Below are 16,720 nucleotides of genomic sequence, written 5' to 3' on the forward strand. Positions count from 1 at the left end.
CCAGTGAGGAAATGGGCAGAAGACATGAATAGCCACTTTTCCAAAGAAGACATCCAGAAGGCCAAGAGGCACATGAAAAGATGCTCAACGTCACTCCTCATCAGGGCAATACAAGTCAAAACCACACTGAGATACCACCTCATGCCGGTCAGAGTGGCTAAAGTCAACAAATCAGGAGACTATAGATGCTGGAGAGGACGTAGAAAAACAGGAACCCCGTTGCACTGTTGGTGGGAATGCAAACTGGTGCAGCCACTCTGGAAAACAGTGTGGACGTTCCTCAAGAAATTAAAAATAGACCTACCCTATGACCCAGCAATAGCACTGCTAGGAATTTACCCAAGGGATACAGGAGTGCTGATGCCTAGGGGCACTTGTACCCCAATGTTTATAGCAGCACTTTCAACAATAACCAAATTATGCAAAGAGCCTAAATGTCCATCAACTGATGAATGGATAAAGAAGATGTGGTTTATATATACAATGGAATACTACTTGGCAATGAGAAAGAATGAAATGTAGCCATTTGTCGCAACGTGGATGAAACTGGAGAGTGTTATGCTAAGTTAAATAAGTCAGGCAGAGAAAGACAGATACCCTATGTTTTCATTCATATATGCATCCTGAAAAACTTAACAGAAGACCATGGGGGAGGGGAATGGGGAAAAAAAGTTAGAGAGGGAAGGAAGCAAACGATAAGAGATTTTTTTTAATGTTTTTATTTATTTAATGTTTTTATTTATTTAATGAGAGAGATTGACAAGTGTGAGCAGGGGAGGGACAGAGAGGGGAAGACACAGAATCTGAAGCAGGCTCCAGGCTCTGAGCTGTCAGCACAGAGCCCGACGTGGGGCTTGAACCCACGAACCGTGAGATCATGACCTGAGCCGAAGTCGGATGCTCAACCGACTCAGCCACCCAGATGCCCTAACCATAAGAGACTCTTAAATACTGAGAACAAACTGAGGGTTGATGGGGAGTGGGGGAGAGGGGAAAGTGGGTAATGGGCATTGAGTAGGACACCTGTTGGGATGAGCACTGGGTGTTGTATGGAAACCAATTTGACAATAAATTACATTTAAAAAAAATTAAATAACGAAAAAAGTTTTTAGAAGTTCAATTTGTACTGGAACTAGAAAAGCAAAGGAGCTATCCATATTTATGATATTAATTTTTTGCAGTGATTTAGCTCTATCATAATCCCTGGTTTTTTTTTCATTTCAGGGATATTATGATATAAACAATGAAGTGTTTTTAAGTTTGCCTTGCATCCTTGGATCCAGTGGAGTATCTGAAGTCATCCAAAGCACAGTGAAGGAAGATACAGCAACTGAGAAACTCCAAAGCAGTGCATCATCAATCCATGGTCTCCAACAACAGTTAAAACTTTGATCCTAAAGTACAGAGTTACCTGAAAGGAAAGGTCATTCAATTTTGCCAACACATACAGGGTTGAGAACTTCTGTATCTTATTAGTTACCCTTACAAACTGCTTGGTTAAGGTAGACGGTTTCCAGTTAGCACTGTAATTTGAATCCTTAGGGAGTTAGATAAGGAGGGGGAAGAAATCTAATTTTCTTTGTCATTCTTGAGATATCTAAACTGTTCTTTAAGTCTATAGAAGATGTAGACATTCATCTACAATCTACAATATGCATCATTTAAATTTATGGATCCTCATCTAAAAGCACATTCAGCACTTTGGGAATATTTTGAAAGTAATATACTTTTAAAAGAAAATTACTCTTTATTACAATAAACATGATAAGCTGAAGGTCCAGTATTGGTTTACAGAATCTGTGCTGGGTGTGTTTTCAAGAGATCCACAGCTTAAGGTATTGTTTCTTCTTTAAAATAAAATCGGTAGTAATAGGAAAGCATTTTGTTTTCCCTCTTTAAATTAATTAGCTACCCCTGGGTATCTCAGTTGGTTAAGCCTCCACCTCTTGATTTCAGCTCAGGTCATGATCTCCCTGTTCATGAGATCAAGCCCCACATCAGGCTCTGTGTTGATGGTGCAGAGCCTGCTTGGGATTCTCTCTCCCTCTCTCTCCCTGCCTCTCTCTCTCAAAGTAAATTTTAAAACCTTAAAAAAAATTAGCTACTGAAAAGTAAAAAAAGAATTTTATGTGTACTTTAAAATATTAAAAGGGAAGGTAAAATTTTTAATATTTGAAGAAAAAGTGTAATTTCCAGTGGGACTGTCCTTTTTGAAATTTTCTATAACCTCTTCTTGGGATATATAATCTCTAACATCTCAAAAACCAATTATACTGCTAGTAGCATAGAGAAATGTGTATTTAAAAAAATTTTTTTAAGTTTATTTACTTTTGAGAGAGAAAGACTGAGCATGAGCGGGGGAGGGGCAGAGAGAGACAGACTCAGAATCCAAAGCAGGCTCCAGGCTCCAAGCTGTCAGCACAGAACCCTACGCGGGGCTCAAACTCACAAACTGTGAGATCATGACCTGAGCCGAAGTTGGACGCTTAATCAACTGAGCCACCAAGGCGCCCCAAGAAATATGTATTTTTAGTAGAAATAGATTATGAATAAACGCCAAGCAATTTAAGTTTAAAATATGAGGCTTTCCTGAAAACCATTAGTCGTAAGGGGAAGAAGATGGATGGACTGGCTATTCTGAGCAAATCCTTTAACCCCTCCTGAAGAAATGATTCAGAGCACATATGCCTTGGTGATGGGTCAGTAACTCTATCTTCGTATATGAAAGGTAGCATATTATTACAGACGTAACACACAACTAATTAGTAACAATTAATAACCAACACATTTCAGGTACTGTGATGAGCATTTTATTATTTTATTGAATCCTGAAAATAATCCACTGAGGTTGGTTTTATCATTTTATAGAGGAGAAAATTGAGGTTTAGTGCCCAAGGTGTCACAGCCAAGAGGCACTTAAACACGTAGCCTCTACTTTTTTAAGCACTAGAAGGAAAAGCCTAACAGCCAAAATAGTTACCACAAGACCATAAAGCTGGGGTTCTATACACTATAGAAGGATTACTTCTATTCTCATGTAGAGGCTGACTTAATTTTTATTCCAACAGAGTTTTTTGAAAGATTGATTCCCTGACTTCCCATACTTGCCCTCAGCAAATAGCAGAGAGGAGTATACAGTGAAATAGGCGTTCATTTAATCATTTATATAGTATTGCCTGGAAGCCTACAATACACCAGGCACCATACTGGGCACTGCAAATATAGTGGTGAGCAAACCTGGACTAGGTACAAGCCCTCATGGTCCATACAATCTAGTATGGGAGACTTGTAATCAAATCTCACAAATAAATGTACAATTGCAAGCGTAATAAGTACTGTGAAGAAATTCCCAGTGCTTTGAAAGCATATAATAGGCAAATCCAAAGCTGGTCGAGAGATAGGAGCCCAGTAAGGCAGACACATCCTAGTTAAAAAGAATCAAACTAATTCTGATTTAGTATAGTAATGAATGCTTATAACGATGAGCTTAAATCATAAAGATAAAGTGAAATTATACCCAGTGTCCCATGTTTAAGAATGTAGAAGAGTATTTAATATGTTTGGAAAGATTCCCACCAGAATTAACTGGGATATAAAACCTTGGATGTTTGAAGAGATAAGCATTAGTTCTGTGTAAGTTCACTACATGGGTAGATTATTTTGGTGTCGCTCTTAACAGTGTATTCTCACTATCCTTTTGCACAAAATAGGGAAGTAAGACTAAAAGAACCATTTCTTGTATTTTTTAAACTAGCCTTTTCTAATATCTGTGATCTAATTAGAAATTAGATAATTTCTACTATCTAATTTCTAATACCTCTTGAACAACAACCTAACTGCAGGATACTGTGTAATAGATCAATTACCAGGAGTTCACCATGTTAATTGCAAATTAAGGTCAATGCAATGCAACAATTACTGAGCATCTACTGTTATTCCAAATACTGTGTTAGAATTTGAGTACTCAAAGTTGAGTAATAGTCCTTGCCCGACAGAAGCCCACCTTATAGAAATAATTCTGTCAGTTATTTCCTTAAGTGTTGACTATTAGCAGTTGTGTTGTAGGTTTCATATATGTAAGTCAAGAAACAGTACCACCACATTACCTCACTATCATTTGGTGATAATCGCCACTCACGGTTGTGATATTAACGTTCACTTCTTAATTTTTCCAAAATCATGCAGTGTCTTCTTCTTATGATTTTTAGTGGGGCTTGGATTAAAATGCTTCTTTGATTTTATAGTGCAGAGATTAATATTTTCCAGTTTACATTGTAGTTTTCCTCAAATATCAAGAACAATGAATAAAATAAACTTTGACTTTAAAATCACCCAAAGATGCCTAATTTATTGAGTGGAAGGAAATTTATGCAGATTGAGGAGAAAGTTTCTTTTATACACTTCATGCAGTACCCAGGATATTTAAGTGGCTTAAGTGCAAAAGTAAGAGACTAGCTTTTGTTAATTGTTTTCCAACTTTTAAAAATTACTTTTAGCAAGAAAACTTTTTTTTTTCCAACATTTATTTATTATTGAGAGACAGAGCATGAGCATGAGCATGGGAGGGGCAGAAAGATGGGAAGACACAGAATCCAAAGCAGGCTCCAGGCTCTGAGCTGTCAGCACAGAGCCCGATGTGGGGCCGGAACCCACAAACCGCAAGATCATGACCTGAGCGGAAGTCGGACGCTTAACCGACTGAGCCACCCAGGCGCCCCTAGCAAGGAAACTTTTTAAACAATGTATTACCTGCATCCTCCCAGTTGATAAAGTGCAGTTACTTTGAGGGTACTCCTGAGTAAGCTATGGCTTTAAGACCACTTTGGAAACTACTCTGCTTTTAAGTGACATAAACGGTGCAGTGGAAGGATAGACTGCCCTATAATTTGGTTTGACTGGTGCTGTGTGCTTAACTAACACATGGTGTCCATATCCAAAACAGTAATACCTATTGGGATAGCCTGTGCATGTGTGTGTTGGCAATAATTTAAAATGATACGTCCACATGGTTTCAATTATGCCCTCTGTGTTTGTGACCTCACTTAGATGCCAATTTAAAAGAGAATTAAGAGTGCCTGGGTGGCTCAATCGGTTAAGCGTCCGGCTTAGCTCAGGTCAGGATCTCAAGGTTGGTGAGTTCCAGCCCCGCATTGGGCTCTGTGCTGACAGCTTGAAGCCTGGAGCCTACCTCAGATTCTGTGTGTGTGTCTCTCTCTCTGCCCCTCCCCGGCTCACACTCTGTCTCTCTCTCTCTCTCTCTCAAAAATAAACCGTAAAAAAAAAAAAAAAAAAAAAAAAAAATTAGAAGGGAATTAATACCACAGCCTGTTCCTCACTGGCACTAAGCTAAAATCATCCAAATTATCATACTTCATGTCATCAAACCCGAGCTTTAAAATAGCTTGAGAGGACAACAGGGTTACTGGGTGTTGAGTGAGGGGATGGGCTAAATGGGCCATGGGCATTAAGGAGGGTACTTGTTGGGATGAGCACTGGGTGTTATGTGTAAATGATGAATCACTAAACTCTATTCCTGAAATCATTATTACACTATGTTAACTAATCTGGATTTAAATAAAAATAAATAATAAATACCTTGAATGACACTGTGTGCTTATAAAACTGGTGGTGAGTGCAATAATGACTAATGTAAATGACTATGAAGAACGTTTATGGGTAGTAGAAATTCAGTTAAGATCAAGCACCTACTCTTGCTCTGTTCAAGGATGAGGATCTTAAGGTGAGCCTGCCCTCCAAGACTTGGGCTCTGACAGTGGCAGGCTAGTATGCAAATGTAGTACAAGGCAGAATGCGGCCTGTATTAGATTTATGCCTAGGCACAGAGTTCTGACTTGGCGGAATGGTTTCCCAGAGAAGAAATCACCGTCTGGGGGGCGCCTGGGTGCCTTAGTCGGTTGAGCCTCCGCCCTCGGCTCAGGTCATGATCTCCCGGTGTGTGAGTTCGCGCCCAGTGTTGGGCTCCATGCTGACAGCTCGGAGCCTGGAGCCTGCTTCGGATTCTGTGTGTGTCTCTCTCTGCCTCTGTCCCTCCCCCACTCACTCTGTCTCTCTCTCCTTGAAAAATAAACATTAAAAAGAAAAAGAAATCACCGTCTGGATTCCTGGGAAACCAGGGCTCTGCACTTTGCCCTTGTGAATGTAGTATGAAAGATTTTTAAGCTAACAAAACAAAAACCTGGTAATCAGAGAGACCCTGGGCATCATGTAATGCTAGCCTCTCATCTCAGAGTTGGGGGAAAACTTTAGCCCCGATTACAAGGGCACTTGCCTTCTAGTCTCACAAGGGCAAGTTAGGCGCACAACAGTTTTAGGATTCCCAAAGCACGTGATTGATGGTCATTAACGCTCACTAGCAAAACCTTCCTACTTCCCCTCCCTGCACCTGCTCCCTTAGTCTAAGGCAACCGTGAAACACCTGATCTTATCCCGTCCCAGGGTTTCGACCCTCGCAACAGGTTTGTCCTGATCACTGGGACCCGACCCGGCCTACCGAGCGGAGCCCATCAAGACACGAGTCGGAACCCACCCCACGCCCGGCCACCCGGAAGTGACGTCAGGGAAGCGGAAGAGCTGGCCTGGTGGCCGACTTCCTGTTGTTAGAGGCGGGGGGGTGGGGGGCTGGCTACTAGGTGTGTGATTGTGTGGGGCGGCCTGGGGCGGCCCCGGAGCGGCTGACCCTCTGCCTGCGGGGACGGGAGTCGCCGGGCGGCCGCCATGGCGGTGTCAGAGAGCCAGCTCAAAAAAATGGTGTCCAAGGTGAGTCCTCAGCGCGCCGGCCACCCGGCGCGCGCCCACCACTCCCCTCGGCGCCCGGCGCGGCCTGGCCGGACTCAGCCCAGAGTGCTTCCCCGGCCAGAGGCCCAGTGCCGTCCTCTGTCGCCTTTGCGGCCCCGAGATGCCTGTCGCCTTGTGCCGGAATCCCCGATACGTGGCCAGGGGAGGTTGGGGGGCGGCGACGGTCAACAAAGGCGCGGAACCGAGGCCGCCTGCCACCTGCCGCCCGCCCTCCTCTCTGCGGGTAGAGTTTGGAACAGTCTGTGGGGCAGTATAGTTTTCTTCCTAGTTTTTATAAACACAGAGAGGGGGTTGGACTTAATTCTCGGTCTGAGGCACTCCACTTCTGTCCCGGTGTAGGGATCCGTCAGTCTTCGCCCTTACGTCCCGGCCCCCAGAGATTGTGTCCTTTTCAGTTTTGTCTTTTTCACACAGCCCAGCACCCGACCCGCGGAGGTCAGGAACTGTTGATTGAATCGGTTCAATTATAAGTAAAAACGTCCAGAGAAGCCTAAATACCAGTACCTCACTACCTCGATGGAATAAATAGAATTCCATGACCGCCTCAGAGACTTTGATTTGCTGAGAATAACCGCCTTTAATGAATTGTAGGCTTCTTACAACGCGAACTTCTTTGCTTTGAACTTAATTTCTAATCTTCACAGTTCAAGACCGGTGTATTTTTTTTTTAATTCTTAAAAAGTAGATAGACATTTTGTATTTTAAAGCCATGAATTATTTTGGTAATTACTTTAAGTGTGGCACCTGATAACAGTGAACTGACTTCAGGTGGGGGTTTTTCTTTCAATTTACTAATTAGGAATAAGATGTGTGTGAGGGGCTTGAGAGTTGAATCTTCTCCAGTTCAACGGGTTAGCTTTGGAGACTTTTGTCAAAGCAAGAATGGTAGGAATCGAAATAGTTTAAGCAGTTTTCATTATTAATAAAACTCGCTATTATGTATAAATTTATTTCTTTGAAAAATGTACTATTCCTCCCCAGTAAAACAGTCCCCATAGCCATTGATTGAAGAGCAAATAACCTGTAAAGAGAAAGTTTTGGCTTTCAAAATAAAATTTCTCTTGGTTGTCTAATATCTTCTAGGCTTCTTGATTTTCTTTTGATAGTTCTCCTTAATTGCAGAGGACATTTGGGGGAACCCTAGTAGATTATGGCCCAGGTCTATGTTGAAAACATTTATACGTCACTTTAAAAGACAGTACATTGTTTTACATACGATGTAACTGACAAGTATTCGTTCCATGTCATTTTTTTTTATTTAAAAAAAAATTTTTTTTTAACGTTTATTTATTTTTGAGACAGAGAGAGAGCATGAATGGGGGAGGGTCAGAGAGAGGGAGACACAGAATCTGAAACAGGCTCCAGGCTCTGAGCTGTCAGCACAGAGCCCGACGCGGGGCTTGAACTCACTGACCGCGAGATCATGACCTGAGCCACCCAGGTGCCCCTCGTTCCATGTCATTTTTGATGTTTAAATTGCTAGCATAGTCATTAAAGTCACTTATATTCCTTAGCCTGTATCTAGAAGTATATAAGGACAAGAATGTTCAAATAATGGTTTTGGATTTTAAAAACCATGATGAATCAAGTTTCCTAAACTTCCTGCAGAGGGACCTGCCTTCAAAGACAGAGGCAGAACATCTTTAGAAGATATTTTGTATCTCCACCTGCCTCCCCCTCCATCCTCCTCCTTTTTTCCCTAAGAACAAAAAAAGGACATAGAGAAGAGGTGGGAGAGGACATTCTACCTAACTTTTGGTTCTTGACCTAATATCTGAAAAACTGACTCTCCTACAAGTGGTAATGTCAGTTCTGAGTATCAACTTCTTTTCTATCCAGCCTATGAATAGAGAAGTAGGAATAGTGAGTAGGATAATAAAAGTAGGGGCACCTGAGTAGCTCAGTCAGTTAAGCCTCTGACTTCAGCTCAGGTCATGATCTCATGGTTTGTGAGTTTCGGGCCACATCAGGCTCGGAGCTCACAGTGGAGCCTGCTTCGGATCCTCTGTCTCCCTCTCTCTGCCATTCCTCTGCTTGCTTTCTCTCTCTCAAAAATAAATAAACATTACAAGCTAATCATAAATGACCACATATTATATGATTCCATTTACATGAAACGTCCAGAATAGGCAAATTGATAGAAACAAAATAGCAGTTGTCTAAGGTGAATTGAGGGGGAGGGGGTAGTTATGAGGGAATGATTGCTAAAGATACAAAAATTTTTTTTAATGTTTGTTTTTGAGAGCGTGAGCGCAAGTGGGGGAGGGGCAGAGAGAAAGGGAGACAGGATTCCGAAGTGGCGCCAACAGCAGAGACCCGGATGCAGGGCTGAACTCAACAAACCCTGAGACCATGGCCTGAGCTGAAATCAGGAGTTGGACGCTTACCCAGCTGAGCCACCCACATGCCCCAGGGTACAAATTTCTTTTGGGGGTGATGAAAATATTCTAAAATTGTGGTTGCACAGCCCAGTACTGAAAACCATTGAACTTTGTATAATTCATGTTAAGTGTGTGAATTACAGGGTATGTGAATTACTGATTATCTCAGTAAAGCTATTATCAACAGAAGGATGGGAGAGGGAATCTATAGATTAAAAGACATCTAAACAAAATAGCAATGTATGGACTTTACTTGGATCTCTATTCAAACAAATATGACCGCATCTTTGATAATATTAAGGAAACGGATTATTTTACTATAATAATAGTATTGTGGGTTTTTTAAAGTTTGTTTAAGGGTATACACAACTATTTATGGGTGACAGGATGTGATGTTACAGTTTGCTGCAGAATGATAAAGGAGGAGGAAAAGGTGAATGAGGTGATAGGTTAAGATTGGTTGTGAGTTGATTATCATTGAAGCTGGGTGTACGATATAGGGCGCTCATTGTACTATTCTGCCTACGTTTGGATATGTTTGAAATGTTCCATAATAAAAAGTTCTAAAAAGAGAGAACAGGAAAAGAGCAACCACAGACAGCAAATTTAGGGAGCTCTTTGCAAGAGTTGCTATACAGGAGAACCGTGAGAAGTGTGGTTGTAGCTGCTGAGGAAGGGGGCTGGTCAGGAGCGTGTTTGTGCAAATTAGATGGTAGAAATAAGAACAGGTTTGTGTGCTAATAGGACTGATCCCATAGCACGGAACAAGCGGTACTTCAGGACAAAAGAAGGCAAGAAATGCTGAAGGGTTTCCTTTCAGTAGACCTTCTGGATTGATTCCCTAATTTTTCTTGTGTTTTCTCCCTTATTGTCTGGCTACACTATGTCTTTTTGCACTAATCTCTGTGAGATTTCCTTGACCATATATTCTAATCCTCCTACTGCTTTCTTTCCCAACTGTCACATTTTTTGTGTCCAAGAGTCTTTTCTTCTCCGAGTGTTCTTATTTCATGAATGAAGGTATTAAAGCTAAGTCTTTTTGAAGTTTTCTTCTGCTCCTTGCATTTTTTTCTGTTACTTCTTAATTCCTTCTTTTCTGTTTTGGTCTCTGACCTGTTTCTTGGAGTCTTTCTTTTTGGAGTAACTGATTGCATGCATGCATTTATTTATTTACTTTCTAACGTGTATTTATTATTGAGAGAGAGAGAGCATGAGCATGGAAGGGACAGAGAGAGGGGGAAACACAGAATCTGAAGCATGCTCCAGGCTCTGAGCTGTCAGCACAGAGCCCGACGCGGGGCTCGAACTCACAAACCAGGAGATCATGATCTGAACCGAAGTCAGACGCTTAACCGACTGAGCCATGTAGGTTCCCGCCGATTGCTTCTTTTTAAGCGAGAAGTACTAAAAGCTGATTGAAAGCTTTGTGTGCCAGGATGGAGCTTGTTAGTTGGTGAGATTCGATAATTGTAATAAGATGGAGGTCACCATCCCCTGTTCTCCTAATCCGTCAAGAATGTGTAAACCAGGTTCTTGTTTTCCTGGAGTGGAGTAGTACAAGGTGGGGGTATGAAAATACAGTACAATAAATGAAAAATTTTAAAATAATTGGTATTGACAATAAATGATGGAGTTTGGAGGAAAGGGAGAGATCATTATGGGCTAAAAGGACGTTGGGGAAAGGATTCATTAAGAAGGGGGAGAGAGGTGAAAGCTAGGTTTGAAAAAGGTTAAGATTTGATTTGGTGGAGGGTATTTCCAGTTGGAAAGAAGAGCTAAAATGGAGGTGAGTAAAGGGTTTGAATAGGTTGCTGGAGAGAAAGCTATCAAGGTTCTTTCAGGCTTTAATTAATGTTAATGATTAGTGAGAACCATTATACTTTTAAGAAGAGTGCTATTAAGAAAATAGAATTTTGAAAATTAGGCAGTAAAATAATGTGCACTGGTTTTAAACTAAATTCCTGTGTGATTTTGCTTTTCAGTACAAATACAGAGACCTAACTGTACGTGAAACTGTCAATGTTATTACTTTATACAAAGATCTCAAACCTGTGTTGGATTCATATGGTGAGTTTATATAATAAAAATATCAATTGCTGTCCTTTGAGTTTACTTTTTTCTTTAATAATTGTAGGTTTCCCATTTTCCTCTAAGTTTGTTGGTGTTTCCTTTGTAGGACTGAACCTCCACCTAAACAAGTGTTGGGCAAGAAATGACACGATCTAGTAATAACTTATTTGTTTAGCTATTTTAAGTTTTAAAAACATACTCAAACAGAACTATGCAAATTTAGACCTAGAGGAGATCTTAAAAATAGTTTAGTTTATCATCTACACAAATTTTATCCACAGTTATGAAGACTGTTTCTTGTGGGGATGGGAGGGATCAGTTTGAACAGTCATAAACTAAACAAAATTAAATGGGTTTCTTTGCAGCAAGATTTCTGAGAGCCTATTCTCACCAACAGAGAAGAGAAGAGAGTCAACTATACAGTATACCCTAAAGTTGATTAGCTATGGACCTTTTTTTTTTTTTCCTCCCCAGAGCATCTCTTTATACTCCTAGGAACACATTTTGTAAAACAATATTCTGGAATACCTCTTTCATTTTATAGATGAGGAAAACAGTTTTTTAAATATGGTCCTTAATTCTATAGAGTAGATAGGTGACAACGTGTGTCCACTTTCTACTGAGATGAAATAAAATTGCGAGTTAAGTAAGAAATGACAATACCTGGAGTTGTTTTTTTTTTTTTCTTCACCAATCTTAATGTCATCTCTCCAACTCTGTGTCCTTATAAACCCCAAAAATGCCAGGGCCAAGGGAATACCCATGCTGCCTCCTGTCCATCATGAGGCTCTTGGCACCGAGGGCTAAGAGCTGAATTTTGTAGGTGAAACTGTCATTCTAAACTCCACTCACTCCAAGGGCTTTGAAAACATTAGGAGCTTGGTGACAAGAGGTGAGGGTTAACAGAGAGGCAGTCAGTCCTGAATTTTCCGAATAGCAAAGACATGAACAGGAATTCCTCTCCCAAACCGAGGGCATGATTCTCCTTCCTGTCCACATACTGTACTGTTGTACTTAGATCTGGGAAAAGCCTCATATTAACCAAAATTAGAGTTAATTTAAAAATGGCTTCCATAAGGGAAAAAAGTGACTGTGGCCAGAACTTTAAGTGTTTGGTTTTTACCGGATGCTAAAGAGTAAATATGCTTACCTAAACTGACAGAGACCCCAACATCACTGAGTAAATTTTATATAGGTTTGTGTGGCTGGACCAAGTCTAAACCATTATTATCACCATGCTTTTAAAGTACTTAAAGCCCTAAATTTAAATAAGGTGGTTTTTAGAAATGTACAAAATCAGGATAAATTATAGCACAGATTGTAATTGTCAATAGTAAGTAAAAGAACTGAGGTCAGCCTTGCAGTTCTGTGACTTTGTACTGCACATTACAGCTTTTCCCCTGTGTGATACGGTGTTAATTCCAAATCATTATGACAAATAATAGCAGTCCATGTAATAATATAAATTACGTGCCTTAATTATAATCAATTACAGATAGAAAAACTTACATGTTAGGAGAAATGTTTGTATCAAAAGATGACTGTATTTGAGAACTTTTTTTAATACTGTGTTTTGATACTACATTCAGATTGAGAATGACATTGAGTAGGGATAAACATCTGAGCAATCTAAAACTGAGTGATATCAGATTAACATTTAGTATGGTGTCAGTTGATAGTGTTTTTTAAGTAACTTCATAATCATATTAGTTGGGAACCCAGAGCTTATGTTTACCAGGACGGTATTACTCACATTCATTTTTCCAAGTAATTCAAAGGATCTTTTCTTTACTCATTTAAAAACTGATCCCATTTGAGTGAATCAACAAGGGATATTTTGTTGTTGGACAAAATGGATGATTAATGGACATTAACAAGTTCACTCCTTTCAAGGGTAATCATGAGTTTTAACCAGTGTTTCTGAAAGAATAACTTATATGGGAGTGTCTGTGAAGATGCTCATGATTGAATCATTATTCTTTTCCTTTCAGTTTTTAATGATGGCAGTTCCAGGGAACTAATGAACCTCACTGGAACAATTCCTGTGCCTTATAAAGGTAAGCATCTTAAGTAATTTATGTTTCCAGCATAGATGCATTGCGATTCACCTAGTAGATTGCCAAAGAGTTATAAGTAAATTAAACCTACTTTCTATGACTCTCATGATGATACAGATTTTTTTTTTAATTTTTTTAAGGTTTATTTATTGAGAGACAGAGACAGAGCATGATCAGGGGAGAGGCAGAGAGAGGGGGAGACACAGAATCTGAAACAGGCTCCAGGCTCTGAGCAGTCCGCACAGAGCCTGACACGGGGCTGGAACTCACGAACCGTGAGATCATGACCTGAGCCGAAGTCAGAAGCTTAACTGACTGAGCCACCCAGGCGCCCTGAGGATATAGATACTTTTAACTTTTTTTCTAATTGAACTTCATTTGGCAGCATCACCTAATACTTTCACCTTTTCCCCCTGACTTCTTTATAAAGATATGTCAACAAATAAATGCCTCGGTGCACTGGAAGATTTTGATGTTTCATTGAATCAGAGAATCTTATAACTAGGAAGGATTTTTTTAAAGATTTTATTCTTAAGTAACCTCTACGCCCAATGTAGGGGCTTGAATTCACAACCCTGAGATGAAGAATCACATGCTTTACCAACCAAGCCAGCCAGGTGCCCCTAGAAAGGGATTTTAGATGCCTTGTAGTTCAGCCTCCCATCCCATCCAGGCTTTTCCAACAGTGGGAAGCTGTATAGTATAGTGGCTAAGGTAGAGGCTTTAAAGTCAGGGCAGAGTAAGGTTTCACTTCTGTCTTTGTAATCCTGTCAGTTTTGTGATGTGACAATGGACATCGTAACAATTGGATAATAGAACTAACTCAAAAAAACGAATTCATTGTGATAATGTGAAGGACTTAGCATAGAGCCTGGTATGTAATAAACAGATATCAAAAGTAGCTATTATTTATGGCTATAATGTTGGTGATAATCCTGATGATGGATAATTAAGTCTCTCTTAGCCAGTCTCTGCTGGAATACTTACAGTGATAAGGGAGCATTCAGTTTCATAAACGATTGTTCTGTTTTTGGACAGTTCTGTGTCTTAATTATTCCTCGTGACTACCTAAGACCTGTGTCTCTGTAATATATCCATTGATTTTATATAGTACCTGTTGTGCATGAGGCATAGGGGATGGGGCTGTGGATACAAAGGTGAATAAAGGATGTGTCTTCTCTGGAAGAACTTACACAAGTAGGAGAAACAGAGGGAATAGTTATTTACAGTGTCCTGTAACTGCTGTATAATGATAAAATGTAAGGGTGCAATGAGATTACAGAGGAGAATAAGACCATGTGGGAAGATCATGGAGGAAATAAAATTTGAATTTGGTATAAAAGGGTGAGTCAACCATTTATATCAGAATGGATGTTCCAGACGGAGAGAAAAAACACTTGAGCATTGGCATTGAATAAAGCAGCTATGATGAATTTAGGAAGGACTGAGTAAAATTCAAAATTATTGACTTTGCCCTCAGGAAGTAAACTTGGGTGGGAGAAATCGTTGTATGGTGGGGAGAGGGAGGCAGGAAACTATGGCATAATTAAAGATTATATATATATATATTTCATGTATATATGAATACATATTATATGAATATGAATGTATAATATATAAATATATATTAGAGCATGTATGAAAAATATATAATCTAAACTACCTTTTTTCTCTTCCCTTACTATCGTTCATATGGCATAGTTCCTAAGCCTAAGTAATTCTGTAGAATTCTTTATTGTCACAAAGCAAAGAATTCTGGGTAACTGAAATAAACTTATGTTTTATGTTAGGATATATTCTATTGGAGGTTTTTTTTTTTTTTTTTTCCATTGTAGATGTAGTTTTGAGTAAAAAATAAATCCAAAGTCCCACAGCTGTCTGATTTAAGTGCAATTTATATGTATATATTCATGTGAAGTGAAACTGTTTCCAAAGGGGAAAAACGCATCTGAATTATGTTAGGTGATTCAAATGATTATTTGGGACATTGGGCTTTGAGCTTAGTAAGAAAAGGAGATGGCTTATGTTCAGTATGTTAACTGTTGTTCCTTTGAAACACTGTTCAGTTTGACTACACTGAGTCTAATTCCTGAACTGAGAGAGGTTCTGTTACCTAAAGCAAGAAACAGGGATGACATTGATTCTGAGTAACTGTCGCTGAAGATACCATAGGGACCGGTCAAGCTGTGGCCACCAATCAACATCTGTTTGGCAGTTTGTTTGGGTCTTATAGTCTGGCTTTTGGCAAGGGAGTTTCAAGTGTAGCTTCTTATGTCACTTTCTGATAGGACACCATAATCCGTAGTCTTCCTTTTATATCCCTTCCCAGTGAACCTTATGAACTGAAATGACAAGACTAAAGTTGCAAGGTTATCCATAAGATAACTTGCAAAGAATGTTTTTATAGCAGCAAGCAGACAGTGGCAGAGTAGTGATCAGTTAGCTCCTTAATCCTGCTGATGTATTTTACAAACTGAAAATTTGAGAAACACCTTAAACAGAACTTTGAAACCTAAAATATTTCTTGTGATTTTCCTTCTAAGTGTTGCTTAGTTGTAGCTCTCTCTTGCTTACCTACTAAGCCATTATTAAAAAATAATAGAGTAATTGAAGTTTCTCTTTCTCTCTCAGGTAATATATATAATATTCCAATATGCCTGTGGCTGCTGGACACATACCCATATAATCCCCCTATCTGTTTTGTTAAACCTACTAGTTCAATGACTATTAAAACAGGAAAGCATGTTGATGCAAACGGGAAGATATATCTTCCTTATCTACATGAATGGAAACACGTAAGTATTAACAGTCTTCTGTGAATTTATTGCATTTTATCTATTTTGCTCCCTAGAATCTACTTTCTGTTAACACTCAAAGAGGATTCCCAAGAGGAGAGAGAAGTTCACATGAGATACCAATCACTGAGCTGGATGATTGGAAAAGGTTCTCCAAAAGCAATATATTTGTGTAGAGCTTGGTACTTTACAGAATATACATAGTCACTATTTTATTTGCTTGAGCTGAACCTTTAAGAATAGATGAGATTCACATAATGGGAAATGCATTTTAACAAGTAGTGTAGGTGGCATATATTTGTGAAACTGTTCAAATCTCATTACTCAGAGCATTCCTATCAAGTAGGAATAGTAGTACGAAACTTCTGTTTTTGTCTCTGCTAGTATAGCTCTGGCAGACCAATGTTACCATCAAAGACAACTAGAAAAGTCAGAGTACAGACATCTGTGGAAAGCTTTGGAGAACTGTTGTGGCAATCAGGATTTGAGAGGCCAAGATCCTATAGAGAAGGGAACTGCAAAGAGATGAGCCAGCCTTCTGCCAACTTTCCCTACGGGTGTTTACTGATTCTTGATAGAGGGTGAGAGACTAAGAATCTGG

General features: G+C 39.7%; 2 protein-coding genes across 7 annotated transcripts in view; both read left to right on the forward strand.

The window, feature by feature from the left end:
- Positions 1-5,257, forward strand: part of UEVLD (UEV and lactate/malate dehyrogenase domains) — a 55,188-nt gene extending 49,931 nt beyond the window's left edge. For all 5 annotated transcript variants that reach the window (XM_060606171.3, XM_060606175.3, XM_060606173.3 and 2 more), the window contains one exon: positions 1,225-5,257. In XM_060606171.3, the coding sequence (XP_060462154.1) occupies positions 1,225-1,392 (168 nt within the window). In that variant the 3' untranslated portion in view covers positions 1,393-5,257. The remainder of the gene's footprint in view (positions 1-1,224) is intronic.
- Positions 5,258-6,616: 1,359 nt separating this feature from the next.
- Positions 6,617-16,720, forward strand: part of TSG101 (tumor susceptibility 101) — a 39,507-nt gene continuing 29,403 nt past the window's right edge. The window contains exons 1-4 of one of the 2 annotated variants that reach the window (XM_078433297.2): positions 6,617-6,777; positions 11,180-11,264; positions 13,259-13,324; positions 15,956-16,119. In XM_078433297.2, the coding sequence (XP_078289423.1) occupies positions 6,736-6,777; positions 11,180-11,264; positions 13,259-13,324; positions 15,956-16,119 (357 nt within the window). In that variant the 5' untranslated portion in view covers positions 6,617-6,735. The remainder of the gene's footprint in view (positions 6,778-11,179; positions 11,265-13,258; positions 13,325-15,955; positions 16,120-16,720) is intronic. The other variant, XM_078433298.2, reaches the window with a different exon arrangement.

This window comes from Panthera onca, chromosome D1 (genome assembly GCF_046562875.1).
Source record: "Panthera onca isolate mPanOnc1 chromosome D1, mPanOnc1 haplotype 2, whole genome shotgun sequence".
Lineage (NCBI taxonomy): Eukaryota > Metazoa > Chordata > Mammalia > Carnivora > Felidae > Panthera > Panthera onca.